The sequence below is a fragment of the Cydia splendana genome, chromosome 5, assembly GCF_910591565.1.
Source record: "Cydia splendana chromosome 5, ilCydSple1.2, whole genome shotgun sequence".
NCBI lineage: Eukaryota > Metazoa > Arthropoda > Insecta > Lepidoptera > Tortricidae > Cydia > Cydia splendana.
In genome coordinates this window covers 8684236-8704272 of record NC_085964.1, presented here as the reverse complement: position 1 = coordinate 8704272, position 20037 = coordinate 8684236, and the positions used below count along the sequence as shown (strand labels likewise).

The 20037-nt window shown below is 39.7% G+C and overlaps 1 protein-coding gene across 1 annotated transcript in view; it reads left to right on the top strand.

The window, feature by feature from the left end:
- Positions 1–20037, top strand: part of LOC134790677 (large neutral amino acids transporter small subunit 2) — a 47665-nt gene that overhangs the window by 22709 nt on the left and 4919 nt on the right. Inside the window, exons 3-5 of the mRNA XM_063761573.1 lie at positions 903–1028; positions 14401–14542; positions 19899–20016. Of these exons, the coding sequence (XP_063617643.1) occupies positions 903–1028; positions 14401–14542; positions 19899–20016 (386 nt within the window). The remainder of the gene's footprint in view (positions 1–902; positions 1029–14400; positions 14543–19898; positions 20017–20037) is intronic.

Genomic DNA, 20037 nt, shown 5'->3' with positions numbered 1-20037 from the left:
CTTCATAAGTCAGAAACGCGCATGTGACACCCTTAATATAGCCACATCCATAGGCTACGAAAACCACTTAGCGTTGCTTGTTAGTCTCCATAGGCTACGGTGGCGGAAATTTAGAAAACAACTGTCTAAAATTTTGAATTTAGCGCGGAGCAAGTACCAGGGCCTCATGAGTTACGAGAAGGTGTCGTTGACGGTCGTATGAAGGTATCGCGGCTGTTCGCGTATCTTAGCTTTTGGTTTGGTTTGTTTGTATGATTCAACTAGTTTAAAGTATTATTTTTGTTGACGCGTAGAAAAAGTATTGTATACAATAGTAATATAATCAAGCTTTTCAATCTCGTACCTTACTTAGACAAATCAGCAAGCTTCGTTGTCTAAACACGGTACTCGACTGAAAAGCTCTCTATTATATCACGATTGTACAAAATACTATCTTGCTCTCACTATAGCTGCGTCCTTAACGGACTTATTACGTACCCACTCGATCGAACATGGAACAAGCTTCGGACTGGATCAAAGTCGCGGTCCGGTACGTTTAGGTAGAAAAACTCCGCGAGCCCTTACAAAACTCTGCGTTTTGCTAGTTAATAAAGTAGCCGTACACTCTTGCCGCTTGGGTGTACCTACAGCGAGCTGCAAAATTGCATGGACACATAATGAACGAAATCATTATTAAACTTTTGGACGCCAATGACCGATATATCCGCACCGTAGGTCCAACGCCAAAGACCGATTAATCCGTCACAGACCACAGAACAACACAGACCTACGTGCATATGCATACAGTTCAATTTCAGTTTTGACCTTCGGTAACGTGGCGTCCGAGAAACAGCTTTTGTTTGACATGGCGTCGAAAAGCTTAAGTGGGCATGGTATTACTGAAGATGATGTAATTGTTGCAGGTATCCTGACGGCCATCAACTGCATCAGCGTGAGGTGGACCATGCGGATCCAGGATGTGTTCACCTCCTCCAAGCTCTTCGCACTCGTGGTCATCATCATCTCGGGATTATATTACATCTGCATCGGTAAGTTCACTTTTAAGGTACCGCTCGGTTTCAGACTACAGCCGCTAATGTCAAAGTTCCGGACAGCAAGATCCTGCCCTGCAATAGTACTGAGCGGCTACCGCGAAAACCGAAATTCGCAAATTGCGGGGATATTTCTCTTTTACTCCAATGAAGGCGTAATTAGAGTGACAGAGAAAAATGCCCGCAATTTGCGAACTTCGATTTTCGCGGTAGCCCCTCTGGTGTAGTGATATTTAAATGACCATCTTGATCTTATATTTTACTCATATAATGTAGATACTTAAATATCCATACTTATCTCTGATAAAGTCGAAGAGTAATCACGAGTGTTTCGTGGTTCAATTTAGACATGTGACACTATATGGGTATTTTCGCTAATATGTACCTAGGTAGGTAAACCTACACCTTAAACTTATTTATAACTCTACTCTACATCTTACAGTATTGTCTCCCTCGTTATTTAAATGGTTAGCACTTAGTACTGACCACTTCCACCTCCGCGTGGCGACTCACATGGATGATACATCCGTTGCAACCGGCTTCAGTTGGAATTATATCTATAGGTATCCAGCGGGCTCAGCACGGTTCCATTTTTATCGACTATCACTATGCGCGTCCCCAGTGGCGTAGCTAGCATGGGTGGCACCCGGGGCGGAAATTGTGGATGTCACCCCAAAATTCAATCAAAATTGTAAAATATGTTTAATATTTTACAATTATAAAATTACGTTTAATATTCCATAGCTCACAATTTACTCCATCGCTTTCATTTTAGATTCCATGAACTCTCAACAGTCCACACCCTGGCGGGTGTTGCCTCTGCGCGCGTTCTATGACACGGGCAAGGACAGCATCCGCTCGGTAACGTGTAACCCACATTTCATAAGTGTCATAAGGGTCTACATGTTGGCCTGGGCTCCGCGCACGCCTCCCAAAGGTCCGAGTCATCATTGTCCCGTGAAAGATATACAAATAATTTACGTTAAAAAAAAATTAAAAACTTTTTTTGCCAAGTGCGCGATTTCAAAGAGATTCTGTAAAATCCCATTTCACAATGAATTTCAAATAGTCCAGAGTCACCCAATTAGAAATAGTGACATAGCTTCTCAGTTACAGAAATAATCACATAATTAAAAAAAACTTTCTGAATAAAAAAACCTACGAGGCACCAACATATTATTGTTACATACCAGGAACCCCGAGAGATTTTAACCATGCATTTCTGAGGCCAAAATGAGGAAAAAATACTAAAAGAGTTTACGTCAATTTCGCCAAAATAAAATTGTTTTTCGATTTTTTGTACATAAAATGTAAATGCTATAATTTGTAAAACTGACACCCAAAAATAATTTTTACTTTTTTTTGTCAATTACAGAAATAATCACAATTAAAAAAAACTTTCCAAATTTGCGAAACTTTCCACATGAGAATTTCTCGTTTTTCGATTTTTTGTACATAAAATGTAAATGCTATAATTTGTAAAACTGTCACCCAAAAATAATTTTAACTTTTTTTTGTCAATTACAGAAATAATCACATAATTTAAAAAAAACTTTCCAAAGTTGCGAAACTTTCCACATGAGAATTTCTCGGTAACTTCTGAGAATGTTCTCGAGAACGAGAATTTATTTATTTATCGTAGTTTATACCATGAATATTCACAATAGTTTAGGTGTAGTATCCTTACCCCCAGAAAATTCCGACTTTTGGTCTACCGCTTCCGGTCAGAAAAATGTATGACGGCCCGGCCAAACGGTCAGATCTAGGTGGGGGGTGCTCGACCAAATGTCATATTGACGCCGCCATGTTTTTTTTTCAATATGGCCGACATTTTTTTTAATTTTTTCAAGTTTGCACTAGCGCGCTGAAATTTTGGCCACGGAATCTCGGGATCCCCTAAATACCTATCAAAAATAGTGTTTTTCGAAAAATGCTACGATTGCGGGAAAACTGGCCACTTTTATTTTGTATGGCAACTTTTAAACGGTGCGTGATAGGTGGGGGGTGCTCGACCAAATGTCATAGAGGGCCCCGAGACAAAACAAACTGCATTAAAAAAAAAAATGGCCGACTTTTTTTTTAATTTTTTTCAAGTTGGTGCGAGCGCGCTGAGATTTGGCATGGCGGGAGATAGAGGCCTCTAGATTCCTATGACAAAAAAAGTTTTTTTGGAAAAAATCCAAGATGGCGGAACAATAATTTCCATGTTCTGAGAACATTCTCGAGAACGTTTCCGCTTTTTGGGAATGTTCTGCAATTTGTACATTGCTATGCTGGTGCTACTGGACTATGAAACTAGGCGAATTCCAAAACAGTTTATAGGACATTTTAGTCTTTAAATATGATCAGAAATATTCTGTCAAAATCTCTCGGGTTCCTCGTGGGCATGTTGTATATTATTTCCTTAATGGCGGTTGTGCAATCTGCCACAGTTTTACGAATTTTTATAGATGGCACTACTGATGTTCACGGTCGGGTGTCACCCCCCAAATGGGTGACACCCGGGGCGGGCCGCCCCCGCCGCCCCCCCCTAGCTACGCCACTGCGCGTCCCTTTCGCACTTACATACTTGTTAGAACGTGACAGGCATGGTGACAAGGGATAAAAACGCGACCGTGCTAAGCCGCCAGGGTGTCCCTAGCCATTGGACAAAGCCGAAATTTACATATGCATTAGGGTATTTAGAACCAGTATGCAAAATATCATAACAATCGGTGTAGCGGTTACGAAGAAATTAACAAATTACGATTTTTTTACTTTGGAGCAACCTGTATGTGTTAGTAGCTCCTGAGGTAATAAATAGCATGAAACCTTCTTCAACCGTTTTGATTATTTTTTTTATTTATGACATCAAATGACATTAATAAGATTCTGACTTTTGACAAATGTCACCATTGCCACACATTTTCAAACAAATTGTCAAAAGCACTGCCAATGAGTATGTTTCTTTTTGCTGTCGATTATTGGAAATAACTTTTGTCTGATATTTTTTTTTATCTTTTGTTCCAATTAAAAAAATATTACCGCATTAGCATTTCTGAGAAGTAACCATACGTGGGATTTCAGGGTTTGTCCAATGGCTAAGGTCACCTGTATAAGAGTTTGGCTACTTCATAATTAGTATTATTAGCTCGACCAATTTTAATTAGTCTTTAGATACCTATAAATAGGCCTAAGTATCTAAATTTATCGCTGAGTGACACCGAAAACTTATTAGATTTCATATGATTAATCGGTAAACATTTTCTTCTTATTTAATTAATTAAATTCAACTGAGACCTACTTATCTTCATTACTAATAATCATTTTGTTTTATTATCTACTTAAACTCTAAAGTGGTTCATGTAGGTAATACTTGTTCTCAGAAAGCATTATTGTAGGCTATTGTTTATTATCTAAATCGGGTCGGAATCGGATCGTAAGAAGTACCTACATATAGGTACCTAAGTTGAGATTTGATAATCTCGATGTTTCCATATTAGAACAAGTTTAAATACGCATATCTAAATTTATACATTACTTCGATCGCTACCGGTTTGCTATTTCTGTTGCGTGTTATTTATTTATCCTGTATCTTTGAATATTAATCCATTGAAATTAAATTGATTTCCATTATGATTATTATGCAAACTGTATAATTGTACAGTTAGTCACATATCTACCAATTTATTGAGATGCAACGAACATCAATTTGGTTGTAAGTGCGTCGCGTTCTTAAGGTGCAGTGGGTTCAGAAAACGAAGTTTTTAAAAAGCCGTAGCTCTTTTTTGCTTCACAATACGGCTGCCATACATTCAATTAGCAATCTTGAGGGCTTTTTCTAGTGACTTCCGCGATTCGAATCCTAAGTTTTTGACTTTTGCTCGATAGAAAACGATCACGAACATAGGTCTAAAACGGACTTTAAACATTCGTAACAATTTGTGCACAAAAGATAAAAATATGAAAACTGCTTCTAATAACGCGCAATTTTATGCTTGAGCGAATTCCGCGATTACTTTTTTTTTTAATTTAACATTAAATAAATAAGTTCAAAAACATGATATCAGCGGTCCCGTGCACGCAACTTCTTTGATCAGATGCCCGCTGGGCTTGAACGAAGGCGGTCCTATCGCGGGGCGCACTAAACTGACAGTTAGATTTTGCAATTATTTTGACATTAAATCATATACGTATACGAAAAAGTATACCAGTAGACAAATTGTATTTAAAAAATAGGGTAAATTAATTATCATCACATAGAGCTCGAGTCTCATCTTAAATTTGATTTGTTGTTGTTTACGGGGGATAATTATTGAAAAACGCAGTAAACTATCTTAAAACAATACGGTTCTAAAATCATTTAAGTAATTTGCTCCTTGAAACCCCGTTTAGTGTTCTTGTCTAGAGCACTATTTCTATGAAATAATACGCGGAGATAGAGAGGATGAATATTTACATATAATGAGAGAATATTTACAATGATTAATTTACAATTGATTTGCAAATAAGATTTTAGCTTCCGTATCGTACGAAGGAAAATTTAGTTGTGTATGACATTGACTCGTTGTCTCGTTGACGTAGACGGTTTGTGGGCAGCCAGCATTGCGGTGCGCCACAGGACCCCCCTGGGAGAATCAGAGTCCTGCCTGTAAATGAGAAGGAAAGGTTACTTTCCGGCCAGACCGAGTGGTTCTCACCGGGACAACAGCTTGAGCAGGCCTAGCACTTATGCCTGTAGGTGAAGCTGTGTCGTTCTGCATGTAGGCTGGTTTGACGCGGTCAATGGAGACTGTCACTGGTCCTCGTAGTAAGTCCAGTGTGACGGTCTTGTCCGTTCTCTTTAGAACGCGATATGGGCCTGTGTATGGCGGTTCTAGTGATCCACGCAGTGCATCCTGTCTAAGGAAAACATGGCTGCATGAACTTAGGTCCTTGTGAACAAAGACTGATTTGTTTCCGTGCCTTGATGCGGGGACAGGTCTGAGGTGTGACATCTGGCGTTTCAACTGAGTGACAAAATCATCAGGCTGCAGGGTGTTTGAGGTATGAGAATGAAAGAACTCACCCGGGATGCGTAAAGGCTCACCGTACACCATCTCTGCAGCTGAGCATTTGATGTCTTCCTTCCACGCACTTCTTATGCCGAGTAGGACGATCGGCAACACCTCAGTCCACCTCGTGCTGTTGTGGGCCATGATTGCAGCTTTCAGGGAACGGTGAAGACGCTCCACCATCGAATTGGCTTGAGGATGATAAGCCGTCGTGTGACGCAGCTGTGCACCACAAAGCTCTGCCAAGACCTTAAACATACGTGAGGTAAATTGACGTCCTTGGTCAGTAGTTACGGTTTGAGGACAACCAAAACGCGATATCCAAGTATCGTAGAACGCATGGGCTACCGTTTCAGCCGTGATATCAGACAGTGGCTTTGCCTCCGGCCACCGTGTGTACCTGTCAATGGCTGTGAAAAGGTAACGGAATCCTGATGAAGGTGGCAATGGGCCGACCAGATCAATGTGAACATGACTAAACCTTTCTTCTGGTAATTTGAAATTTCCAAGAGGAGAGGAGGTATGACGTTGCACTTTAGCACGTTGACACGATTCGCATGCACGTACCCAGGTACCGCAATCTTTGCGTACAGATGGCCACACGAATCTCTGAGTAACAAGTTTGATTGTGGATCTCGTACCTGGATGACTCATGCCATGGATGGTGTTAAATATCTTCTGGCGATGCTGCTTGACGATAAACGGACGTGGCTTTGCTTGAGACGTGTCACAATATAAATAAACATTGGTACCTGGTATGGGTACTTTCTCAAGCTTCAGTGACGAAGATCGATTGGCAAGAAGTTCTTGTAGTTCTGGGTCTTCCTGCTGAGCTTGCGCGATGGCTTCGAAGTCTGGTGGCACGGCAATGGTCTCGATACGGGAGAGCGTGTCAGCGGTGATGTTGTCTTTCCCGGAAATGTGTCTGATGTCGCTTGTGAACTGCGAAATGAAATCAAGGTAATTGAATTGTCTCGGGGAACATTTCCTGTCTTTTTGCTGAAAGGCGAAGGTGATAGGTTTATGATCTGTATAAATGACGAAATGTCTGCCTTCAACCATGTAGCGGAAATGTTTGACACTTTCATATATAGCGAGCAACTCCCGATCATACGCGCTGTATTGCGTCTGTTGCCGTGTCATCTTCTTTGAGAAGAAAGCAAGCGGTTGCCACTGTCCTTGCACCAGCTGTTGTAAAACGCCGGCCAAGGCCGTGCTTGAAGCATCAGTAACTAGAGCGAGTTCTGCGTCCATAATGGGATGAGCCAGTAATGTAGAGTTTGCAAGACTAGACTTACAGTTCCGAAATGCCTCTAACTGTTGATCTGTCCAAGTTAGTGGAGACGAACTTTTCAGTTTAGGTCCAGTTAGCATGTCGTGAAGAGGGGCTTGGTGTTCGGCAGCGTGAGGAACGAATCTTCTATAAAAGTTCAGCATGCCGAGAAACCTGCGTAAGCCACCGACGGTCTTTGGGGGAGGAAATTCCTGCATAACCTTTACCTTCTCGTCGATGGGACGCGTGCCTTCTTCAGATACAGTAAATCCTAGGAATGTGACTTCTTTCTGACCAAAAGAACATTTGGATTCATTGATGAGCATACCGTACTCATGGAACCTATCGAACACTTGCCGTAGATGATCTAAGTGCTGCTTGGCATCTTTAGAATAGATGAGCACGTCATCGATGTAGGAGTACACGAAGTCCCCCAGAAACAGATAAATACGAAAAGTTGAAAAAACAATTGATCGACCGACTGTCAACGTCGCAAGAAAACAAAAGAGGTATAGAAAGTACTCTCTCCAGGCGGGTGTTATGCCTGGGGACCGAAGTCCAGATCTCTGAGCACCTCATCCAGGAACCGTTGAAAGGTTTGGGCAGCGTTTCGGAGTCCAAATGGCATGAATGGGAAGGAAAACAATCCAAATGGAGTCGTAATTGAAGTTTTGCAGATATCATCTTTGTATACGGGAATTTGGTTGTAAGCTTTAACTAAATCTATTTTTGAAAATATTTTACTACCAGCGAGTCGATGTGCGTAGTCCTCTATGTGGCGGACAGGGTATCTGTCAGGGATAGTGCGTGCGTTCAGCGCGCGGTAATCCCCGCACGGCCGCCAACCATTGCCTTTCTTTGGCACCATATGTAGCGCTGATGCCCACGGTGAATCAGACGGTTGTGCTACACCGTCGCGAAGCATCTCTTCAAACTGCTCCTTAGCAATCTTCAGGCGATCTGGAGCTAAGCGGCGTGGTCTACAGAAGGTAGGAGGACCTGGAGTAGTTCGGATGTAGTGAACAGTGGAATGCTTTACCTCTCGCGGCAGTCCAGATGGTTTCGTTAAGCTGGGATACTCTGCTAGCAAGCGGTGGTAGGTACTCACTGTCACCCGAAATTGCCTTAACGCTGGGTTGGTTGCAGTGCTTAAGCTGTCCCGTAGTCGACAAAGTTGTTAAACTGTCAATAAGTAGTCTTCTATTTCTGCAATCGATAAGAATACCATAATGTGCCAGAAAATCAGCGCCAAGTATAGGTTTGTTTACGTTTGCTACGACAAAGTTCCAAATAAAGTCTCTGCGTAATCCTATGTCTAACTTTTGCTTGATTATGCCGTATGTATGTATGAGCGAACCATTAGCGGCAGTAAGCGAGTAGTTGTCAGGCGACTTGCAATTAGGCATAAAATTGCGTGGCAGAACGCAAAGGTCAGATCCGGTATCAATAAGGTATTGAATTTTAGTTACTCTGTCCGTGATAAATAGGCGGCAGGTTGTAGTAGGGGGACAGTCAGCAGCCGCCACGGTAGACTGTCTTGCTAGTTTTCCGCTTTAAAGTTGCACGGCGGAATGCACTTCCGTGCGTTGGTATTAAAGTGACTATGATACCAGCACATACCTGATTTGACAGCTCGATACCGACCGTGTGACTTCGATCTGCTACGACTGCGCGACCTGCTGCTGTTAAAACGCGAACGTCGCTGACCGCTGCTGCTACCGGTGCTTAGCTGAGCAATTTGTTGCGTCATTTCGCTCTGGATGCGCGCCGTTATAGATTGCTCCATCTTCTTAAACATGTCTTCGAACGAAGTCATGCTTGCAACCTGCTTAAAAGAAGAACAAGGTGTCACATCGATGATTTGGTCTGCAAGGATTGCGATGTCGTCTAAAGAAGCCGTCTTCTGAGACGCGATGATCGCTTGCACTTGAGTAGGTAAGCGAGTGGACCACAAACTTTGGAGAAAATCATCAGTGACACTATCGCCAGCTAATCCTCGAAGGTGACGAAGGAATTGGCTTGGTTTCCTATCTCCAAGTTCTTCAAATTGCAGCAACTGACGTCTTTTGTTTTCTTGCGACGTTGACAGTCGGTCGATCAATTGTTTTTTCAACTTTTCGTATTTATCTGTTTCTGGGGGCTTCGTTATGATATCCCGTACTTCTCGAGCCGTTTTGGGATCTAGCTCTCTGATAACCTGGAAATATTTCGTTGAATCCGCTTTCACGCCCCAAACGGCGAACTGCGCCTCGACCTGGGCGAACCAAACTTCCGCATCTTCTGCCCAAAATGGTGGTAACCTCATGGTTAACCGATCCACCGCAGCACCTGATCGTTCGGGCTCTATTTTCTTGCAAATGGAATCTTCGAATTCGTCGGTCATTTTGAAAATTTTGAAAGTCGCGGGTCACCAATTTAGTGTTCTTGTCTAGAGCACTATTTCTATGAAATAATACGCGGAGATAGAGAGGATGAATATTTACATATAATGAGAGAATATTTACAATGATTAATTTACAATTGATTTGCAAATAAGATTTTAGCTTCCGTATCGTACGAAGGAAAATTTAGTTGTGTATGACATTGACTCGTTGTCTCGTTGACGTAGACGGTTTGTGGGCAGCCAGCATTGCGGTGCGCCACACCCGCTTAAAATGAAAAAAGTTTGAAGACTAATACTTACTGATTGGAGTTAATTTTCATTATGCTGGTATTACCTAATATTGCGTAATTTTAAAAACGTACCCATGTGACTTCTGTACGTCAACGTCAATGAACTGATTGTGATGACAATTTTGTGATCTTTTATTTATGTTAGAGAACTTTTGATCTTCAAATATTACCTTCAAATAATACGGAACGATATGTAAATATTTCGTGTACTACTTGAAAATCTTGAAGCGGTACACCTATTTTGTTGCTGTGAGGTCCGCCCAGATATATAATGCGGTTACGTGCTGTTCTGCAAACCTTCATGAAATCAAGAATAAATAAACGACTATGGTCTAGCCTCAGTCCTAGTGAGTTTTTGCGGCTCGTGAGGCCGAGATATACTTGCCTACGAGGCTTACAGGCCAATACCGTTGCGGACTGGTTTACTGTGATTGTCTATGTATCGATTGTTATCCAAATTTACTATAAAATAAAACAAAGTTTCTAGTTAAATTATATTCTGTGCATATTTAATTTTATTTTTTATACCTCGTCGATGACAAACAAGCATACGGCCCGCCTGATGGTAAGCAGTCTCCGTAGCCTATGGACGCCTGCAACTCCAGAGGTGTTAGGTACATGCGCGTTGCCGTGCCTAACCCTCCGCACCCTCGTTGATAACCATACTCACCGGCAGGAACAATACTATGAGTAGGATCTAGTGTTATTTGGCTGCAGATTTCTGTAAGGTTGAGCTCTGCTCTAGATCTGGAATGACATCCGCTGTGCTGTGTCCTACCACACAAAGCGAGATGTAATTCACAGTGCCCATACCTCTCTTTTGGACGTAGTTCAAGGACCAGAGGAATGTCCATATATCTTCGTTCAGTATTTTCGTACTAAATAACTACACAGATTCAGATTCTGAACATATAACCGTAAGTTTACCAAAAATTTGGCGTAGCTGTACAGTCAGATGCAGAGAAAAACAATCCGCCAAAATTAAATTTCCACCCTGCCAGGACATTATTTATTGATGAAGATAACGATATGTTTGCAAAAATGTAGTGATGAACATAGGTGGACAGTAATTTTGGATGCGTAGGGGAGAGCGGGGAGAAACGCAACACTTTGTACTTTGACCTTAGTTTCTGGCTAACCGTTATTATATTTAATTACACAAACGGGTCTACCGCGATATGATTTCATTGTTTTTACCTTTAATTCCGACGTTTCAGCTGAGTTGCACCAGCTGTGGTCACGGAAAGACACCGTTATTAACCGTTATTATATTGATGAAATTAATGTAGTCATATATAACTTCATTGCATGTTCTGTACATTAACATCTTGATTAACCTTATAATTGTGTATTTTGTATGTAAGTACCAGAGTGACTAAAAAATCTTCTTTTGTTACTCATGACCCCGTTGGCGTGCAGAAAGTAACACGTGTGGGTCAAAAGTAACAAGACACAGTGGGCTGTAATTAATATAATATGATAGTTATATCAAATCAAAAAAGTACTAATTAAATATGTAAATTATTATTGATCACACACTTTAATATTTGCATTTTAACTACATAAACATTAGCATTTTAAGAAAATAAATCAATATTAAGTCCTCGTTAGAAATTGTTTTTAGGGTTCCGTACCCAAAGGGTAAAACGGGACCCTATTACTAAGACTTCGCTGTCCGTCCGTCCGTCCGTCCGTCCGTCCGTCCGTCCGTCCGTCCGTCCGTCCGTCCGTCCGTCTGTCACCAGGCTGTATCTCACGAACCGTGATAGCTAGACAGTTGAAATTTTCACAGATGATGTATTTCTGTTGCCGCTATAACAACAAATACTAAAAACAGAATAAAATAAAGATTTAAATGGGGCTCCCATACAACAAACGTGATTTTTGACCAAAGTTAAGCAACGTCGGGAGTGGTCAGTACTTGGATGGGTGACCGTTTTTTTTTTTGCTTTTTTTTTGTTTTTTTTTTTTATATGGTACGGAACCCTTCGTGCGCGAGTCCGACTCGCACTTGCCCGAATTTTTATTTCAAGTGATGAGATCAATTATTCTGTTATAAACATGTTTTCTACTCAGATAATTCAGGGTCAGAGTTTTTTCACTCACAAATATGGCATACATCGTTTAAATCATCATTGACGCATTAAGCATGTGACACCATATTAGATATAGGTATATATTGTATGGGATGTAAATGTTACTTTTGTACCTGTACGGCTTTGTTACTTTTGTACCCGACCGCATTTTTCTGAAAACATGAAAGATATCTTTGAAACGGAACGTGCTCGAGAAAATAAATTGCAATCAAGCTAATCAATAATCAATATCCCTTCTGGTGGCAGGGCCTCCGGTTGAAGAGTAGGAGAAATGGCGCGGCCATTTTTTTAAATATGCCCCTGCGTGGCAGAGGGCGGGAGCCGGACACTTCCCTAATTGGCGGCGAACCGGGAGACGGTTCCGTCATAACAAGCCCGTGAGTGGCAGAGACCGTCTCCCGGCCTCTGTGCGACATCGTATTTCGCGCCTAAAATAAAACCGTTAAAACTATGCCTTGCTTGCTCACTCTTGCAAGATGCATTCGTCAATAAACAAGGATGGTATTCCTTAACGGTCGAATTCCCGCGTAAAATAAAGTTTGTTAGAACTGTGTGAATCATATTAAATGTATTGTTTTGTCATAAAAACTGCTTTTTCTACAATCAATTGTTTTATTTCCTAATTATACGTATTTTTATACATGAAAGTAGAAAAAAATTGGTAATAATATGAGATTTGACCAAGTCCAGCATAATTCACATAAAATAGAATGTAATTCATTGGTATACAATCAAATAAACCATTTTATGCTGAATTCAATAATACATAGTTAATATATATAATTCATACATATTTTTTGAGAAATGGTCATATTTCTAACGCGCGACCACCCTGGAGGCCCCACCACTTCACGTATATTTTTCCAAAATGGCCGCGCCACTCAACCTCAACCCACCGTTAAATCTGAGGCGCCGCCATTCAACGGCTCGTTATGTCTGTCCGTCTCCCGGCTCCCCGCCACTTACCGTAGAGACCGAGAGCCGGACAATGCCACTCTAGGAGATATGCAAATACCCAGAAAATGTATGTATTTTAATACAACGTAAAGATAAAATAACTAAAAGTCGAAAAAACGTACTTTTGATTCGAAAAATCACGTTGCGTCCTCTCACACAACCACGTGGCGCCCGTTTCGACTAAATGCAAGTGAAGGGGGCGCCTTTGTCTATCACCTAATAGCAGCGGAGTGGTATTTTTGTTTATTAGATAAACCTACAGAGCAATAGTTACTTTCCTTTCCACCCGCCGTTACGTCTGTCCCCGCTCTCCCCTAAATTTCACTTGAATAAGCATGAAAAATTTTCTTATTAGCTAGGTACTACAACTAAATATATACAGATTGAAGCTACGCTAAGGTAAGTAAGTTATATAATAATAAGATCATCGGAATACACATATGATTTCAATGAAATTGTCATTGAGCCTTATCGAAAGCCCTATTGAATAGAGTAGTACCTAAATAACGTTTTTCATCTGACGACTTCTGTATTTATTCGGTTTATTTAGTACGCGTATCTAATGAATTCGATTTTAGTTAATTTACATTTAAATACGTCACATGTGACATGAACAGACAAGGAGAGTAAGATAAAATATATTGTTTCTCTTCCTTCTTTCAATGGAACTTTTTTAGAGTTTCTCTTCCTCAAAGGAGGCTAGTGGTTAACACGAAACTCAAAATACTCTCATTTGCATTTAAAAAAAAAACAGGATGGGTCACTGACCTGTCCCAGTAAAGTGAGGTAGTGTGCGTGAAGTGTGCTTGTGTGTGAAATGGGGTAATTTGACAGAATCTGAAAATTTTCCTCGGGCATACCTCGCCTTAAGTTTACTCACAGGAAATTTCGACTATTTTTTCAGGGCTATCTGCTATTATTTATTCCTTGTCAATAAATTATAAACTAAAAAAATCAAACCAACTGTACAGCTCCACAGCCGCTCTACATAAAATGATTAGTAATACAAATTTAATGAATATTACATTATCCTTATTTATTTCCTTTAATACCGTACCGTCAAGTTTCTCGTACTTGCGTCATGGCCACAAACGATACGCATAACATAAACAAGTTGATGTTAGGATTCAGGGGTGGTTATATTTTACTATACCTACCTATGTACCTAGGTATATATATATATATATATATATATATATATATATATATATAGTAATACCTGTCGTCTAACCTTAATTGCAATTTAAAGGCGTTAGGTATCTCAAATTATACCTAAATAAACATTAACTTTACTAGCCCTATTCGAAGTTGGTTAAAATGAGAATGTATTTTGACAGGGCACACGGAAAACTTTGAAAACGCATGGGAGGGCCAGTACACAGCTGGGACTGTGGCGCTGGCCTTTTACTCTGGTCTCTTCGCCTTCGGGGGCTGGAACTATCTCAACTTCGTCACCGAAGAGCTACAGGATCCGTACAAGTAAGTTCAAATAACAGTTTAACCGAAAGAGGACCTCCCCTACCTATACTCTGTATCTTTAGGTATTTAAATAAAGGTAAACAAAATCTACCCTCAAATGGCTCCTTAAGCCAGTTGAGGGTAGTTGAAAACATTACATGATCAAATAATATAGGTTAAAGTTAGGTCGTCCAGTGACTGATCCAGGCGGTTTTGTATTAGGTTGGTTAACCAATAAATGTTATAACTACCCGAAAATGTACAAATTATTTGTTTACTTTTATTTAAGTACCTAAAGATACAGATTATAGATAATATAATATTATGTAGTGAACGGTCTGTACAGCTACCACCAGTTTGACACTGACATTATTCGCTAGCGTAACATAACTTTCTATGGATTTCGCTCTTATTCGCGTAGTGCGAGCGAGATGTATAGTATAAGTAAGTTACGCAGACGTTAGCGAATACCTATGTTAGTTTGACACTGCTAAGGAAGTAGTAAGGCTACTGGATGCTTAGACAAGATGCCAATCGTTCAACGATACGGTAATCTCTCTCTCTATCACTCTTCCATATTAGTGCGACAGTGACAGTTTCGTTTCGTTCGCTACGGAGCGTAAACGATTGGCATATTGGCTACGCACCCTGAAATTCGTATCATCGCCTAACTACAAACACTTTTTATTAAACTATTGATAAGGTCACATCCAATTCACTCCATTAGTCCACTTTGACTGTAACAGGACACCATACTTAGGTACTTGTAATTTAATGAAGCTTCAAAACTAGAGGAACAAATAACGAGCGTTATTTATAAGCGATATTACGTGAAGGCACGATCTTCCCCCACTAGGGACAAGTCCGGGCTCAGCCATTCTTATAATGATGTGGCTATATTTCTTGAGGCACACGATAAAAATGTGCCGACGATAAAAATAGTAGGTACCTACCTACCTACCTATGCCAATATTTCAGATAATATTTAATATTAACTAAGGAATACCTAATATTTACACTTAACTGTTATTGTTATGGTATTATGTTATCGACGTTATCGTTATTGAGGAATTACCTACTTGTGCAGTTTTTGTTTATTCGTTCGTTTGTAGAAAATCAGGTTGAGCTTATTGAGCTATTTATAAAACAATAAATAGTTACATGACATTAATGCTTAAGACTGCGTCGACCATCCAGTGACGCCATCATAACCCCGGAATTGTGTTTTCTAATCAACTTTTGGTCTTTGTCATATAAGTAGGTACCTAGTTTTATTGAAGTGAAAACTTCTTTAGCGGCGCGGCGCTGAGCACTTTTTGAGGTGGGGAAAAAAATGATAAACTCGAGACAGCGTAACGCGTAACGCGTTGACGTCATGTGTGACGGACAATGTTATTCACCAAAGAACTTTAGTCATAACGTATCATAATCAGGTCAATTATTTAAAACTGGACTTTTATATTAAGCAATAAAGCTCAATGTTCTAATCTTGTACGGGCTGAAATACGAGGATCTCACACTTACATAACTTTATATCTTTTCTCAAAAATGGACGGCAAAGTCGACTTTGCCGTTTAAAAAATAGGTCGCGAAGCGCGTAGTTTATGGTCAGTCAAAAATTAAAAAGTTAAAAACATTGCAGTCTCGATTTTGGGACTGCAATGTTGCATACAAATTCCATTATTTGTCGAGTTCCAAACCTTTTAAAAGTTGAAATGGCCATATCAAATGAAGGCACAGGCCCATTAAACAGCCAAACAGATGATTAGTACCGCGACTATTTAGCTGTCTCAAATAGGTTGGCGTATTTTCGGCAGAAAAATACACTTCTATTTTTTTATAAAAAAAATAAAAAGGCGGCAAAGCTAATTTTTTCAATTGTTTCTACTTTTTTCCGTGAAAATATATACGTAAGAACGTTGCTTTTGTAAAATATTTCTATGATATTTATATTTCTTGCACCATTTTTGAGAAAAGCACTATATATGACTCGGCTGGAAGGCTACTTGCTGGCTTCGGATTCAATTAAACGGACTCCCAAGGTCGTCCGTTTAAAACGAATCCTCAGCCTGCAAGTAGCTGCTTCCGAGCCTCGACAATAATGTACTATTCCAATATAATTCAATAAAGCTACATCTTAATGAAATCGCTAATAAAAGTGAACTCTAGTACTGGTAAATAAAACTCAAAATAACATGACCAAATATATTTAGATGCGAGGTCTGCAAGGTAACTTTACAATTTCTATTCGAATTTTAAACAATTAACGCTACAAATTTAAGCTCACTGGCCAGCAATTTCGGAACTAAAGTTTTCCAATAGAAAGGAGGATGGGTCAATTATGGGTCAAACAGATCACTGTGTTATGTCTTTCCTGTAGACATACACAAGAGTTAAGGGCTATAAAGGTTAATTTTCTTATTTAACCCTTATCCACGTCAAAAGGTCCTCCTTTTATTTAAAGAACTATGATAAAATCATTACTTACATGCCCACAAGCTGTTAACTATTGCCCACAGGAGAGAAAACTAGTGTGTTATCGCGAACAGTACATTTTTCTCTCCTGTGGGCAATAGTTAACAGCTTGTGGGCATGTAAGCAATGATTTTATCATAGTTCTCTAAATAAAAGGAGGACCTTTTCACGTGGATAAGGGTTAAATAAGAAAATTAACCTTTATAGCCCTTAACTCTTGTGTATGTCTACAGGAAAGACATAACACAGTGATCTGTTTGACCCTTATACATAGTGCTGCAGACATTTTGGACTAGTCATTGAGTTTTCACTTCTGGCGGCACTCCCGGAGTGCAACCCGTTTTTTTTGCTTATTTTTCGATTTATCATTTAAACGGCAAATGGTGGTTAAATTTTTTAGTCCCTCTAATGTCTTAACATAAAGTTAGTTAAACTAACTTTAACAAGGGGGGTTACCTAATAATAAGGGGATTATTAAACTTCATAAGAATGGAAGGCGAATAATTTCTTGTAAACCATTGTGTGGTTTTCCTGTTTAGAAACGAGTTATGTACTATAATGTCATAATAATCAGACATCGTAAATTTTATAGCACTAGCATTTTTGGTGCAGCGGAGTCGTGTTAACGGAATTGGTATAGATAATACCAACTGAAATGGTAAATTAAGGTTAATATTAATGTTATTAAAGCTAATTAATAATTAGGGTTGAAATAATTTATACCAATTCCGTTAACACCACTCCGCTGCACCGAAAATGCTATAAAATTTAAATTTACGATGTCTGATAATAGTATATTAGTGCTGTTAAAGCATTGCGTTTTTTATTCAAAGTAATGTCTATTTATCTTAATCATATAGTAAAATAAGTTTAATATAAAATAAGACAGTCTAAACAAAATAAAGAGTCCGCATTAAAACAGTGTTTGTGTAAAGAATCGACTTTTAAATTCTTCGAAGTAGATCCCTCGAGAGATTCTCAAACAAGCCTAAGTGCGTTCGTCTGTTCAGCTTTGCTTTTCAGTTAATGTAGGTTTCATTGGGCGTCCATTAGGAACATAATACCGGTGCTAGGTTATTTACTAGGACAAAAAGTATTCTATTTGTCTACTTAACTACATGTATTTGACAAATATAATATGTTTTGTAGAATTTTAATAATTAACAATGTTGAGTGACACTACTTATTTCGGATTGAAACCTCACCTAACCCCTTTAAATAGATTACAATCTGAAATCCGGTAATCAATAATTAGTTATCAAACTATCAGTTAATTAAAATTGGTGAATGTTTTCCTCCTAAACCTCGATTACTTTCGATCACTGGTGAAATTTTTTTCAGTGAAGGCTGTCCCTGAAAACTGATCGTGAGTGCACATAGTAAAGTAACCTCGTATAAAATTGAAAGGGAAACCGTGACTTGATTTGATACTAATAATAATTTCATGTCATAGGACTCATAGGTACCATCACGCTCCGCGATTAACAATCCCGTGTGGCGACTGTACAAAAAACATTATAATTTCTTGACACAAAGGAGATCATATTCCTGCTGTAATTAAGGGTCAGTTATTCAGACCATCTTCTTTAACTCAGCGATATTAAAGCGAGGAAGATATATTATGACTGCGGGTAGTAGCCCATGCCCATTCCAGAGTCATTCCAATAGCTTAACGATCACGGGCGCGCATTGGCTATGTGTGGTGTGTGTGTTTAGGTGGTGGGACTAAGAGCGAAAATCGCGCACAGTGTAGCAAAAATGTGAATTTATTTTCATTTGATACCTATCTGTCAACTGTGAAGTAACCATAGTATCTTAGCTGGCACTACCTGGCAGGCGACTGCCAGGCGCCATGCACTGTAACGCACATATATGTATAATCAATAGGCGTAATAGCCAATTGGCGTTTACTGCGTACAGCGTAACGTATGGGAAAATAAACGTGACGCTACGCATCGTGTGGCGTCCTGGCGTCAACTGGAGACACAGAAAACCGCCAATTACAGTCCAAACGAGACCCACTTCCCATTATTCGATTGAACTGAAACTTTACATACCTACATAACATATGTAAGTTGGATGACAATGCAATATTATTGTACCATCGAGCTGTTCTGATGATGGACACAGGTGGCCATAGGAACTCTGTTATAAAACAACGCAACCTAATTGTGTTTGGGTTTGTTAGAATTGTGCCGAAGAGTAGGTATTACTTGCTTGTTGAAAGAAAAGTACAGTCAGCGATAAAAGCTTGTATCATAAATGAATTTTGTTGTCAAAAAACTTATTAGAAGAGTCTTGGTATACTGGCTGGTCCTAGAAGTCTCTCGCCCTAGCAACCAATCAGAATAGACGGCATGAACACTCGTCCTATTACATGTATTATTCATAGCGTTTATCTCTCCACTATTCGCTGGGAGTCATTTCCACATCCAGCCTCGATAGTGTGAACTAGGTGCTTTTATTTACAATTCAAATAACGGAATAGTAGGTACGAAACATTTATCTACCCAGAGGTATTCAGAAAAAGTATGGCTCAAGCCAGGTCTATTTCAAATTACTTATCTATATATGCCTATTACAGAATAATTTCATTTTAAGACTTTTAAATAATACCTATATCGCAATCCGCAGTTCGCAGTGCATCTCGCTAATACTTATTTGTCCATTCCAGATGTGCTCCAAATTATGTCAGAATAAAATCAATTTGTGAAATTCGATTATGCCACCTATCCCTCCTAGCGGGGAAGTCACGCCCTTTTTCGAATAGGTGATGTGAAAAATAACAACTCATAAACCCGAAACAATTCAGCAGTCTATTGTTACGCCCCATGTCACTAGCGAGCCATAAAAGTCATAATATTTTTATGATCTATGTTCAAGTATGTGGTGTACGTTTCAGGAATCTCCCGCGAGCTATATGGATCGCCATGCCCATGGTCACCATCATCTACGCGATGGCCAACGTCGCCTACTTCGCCGTCGTTAGCAAGGATGAGATGAAGTTTGCTGTAGCTGTGGTAAGTAACGTAACAGATGGA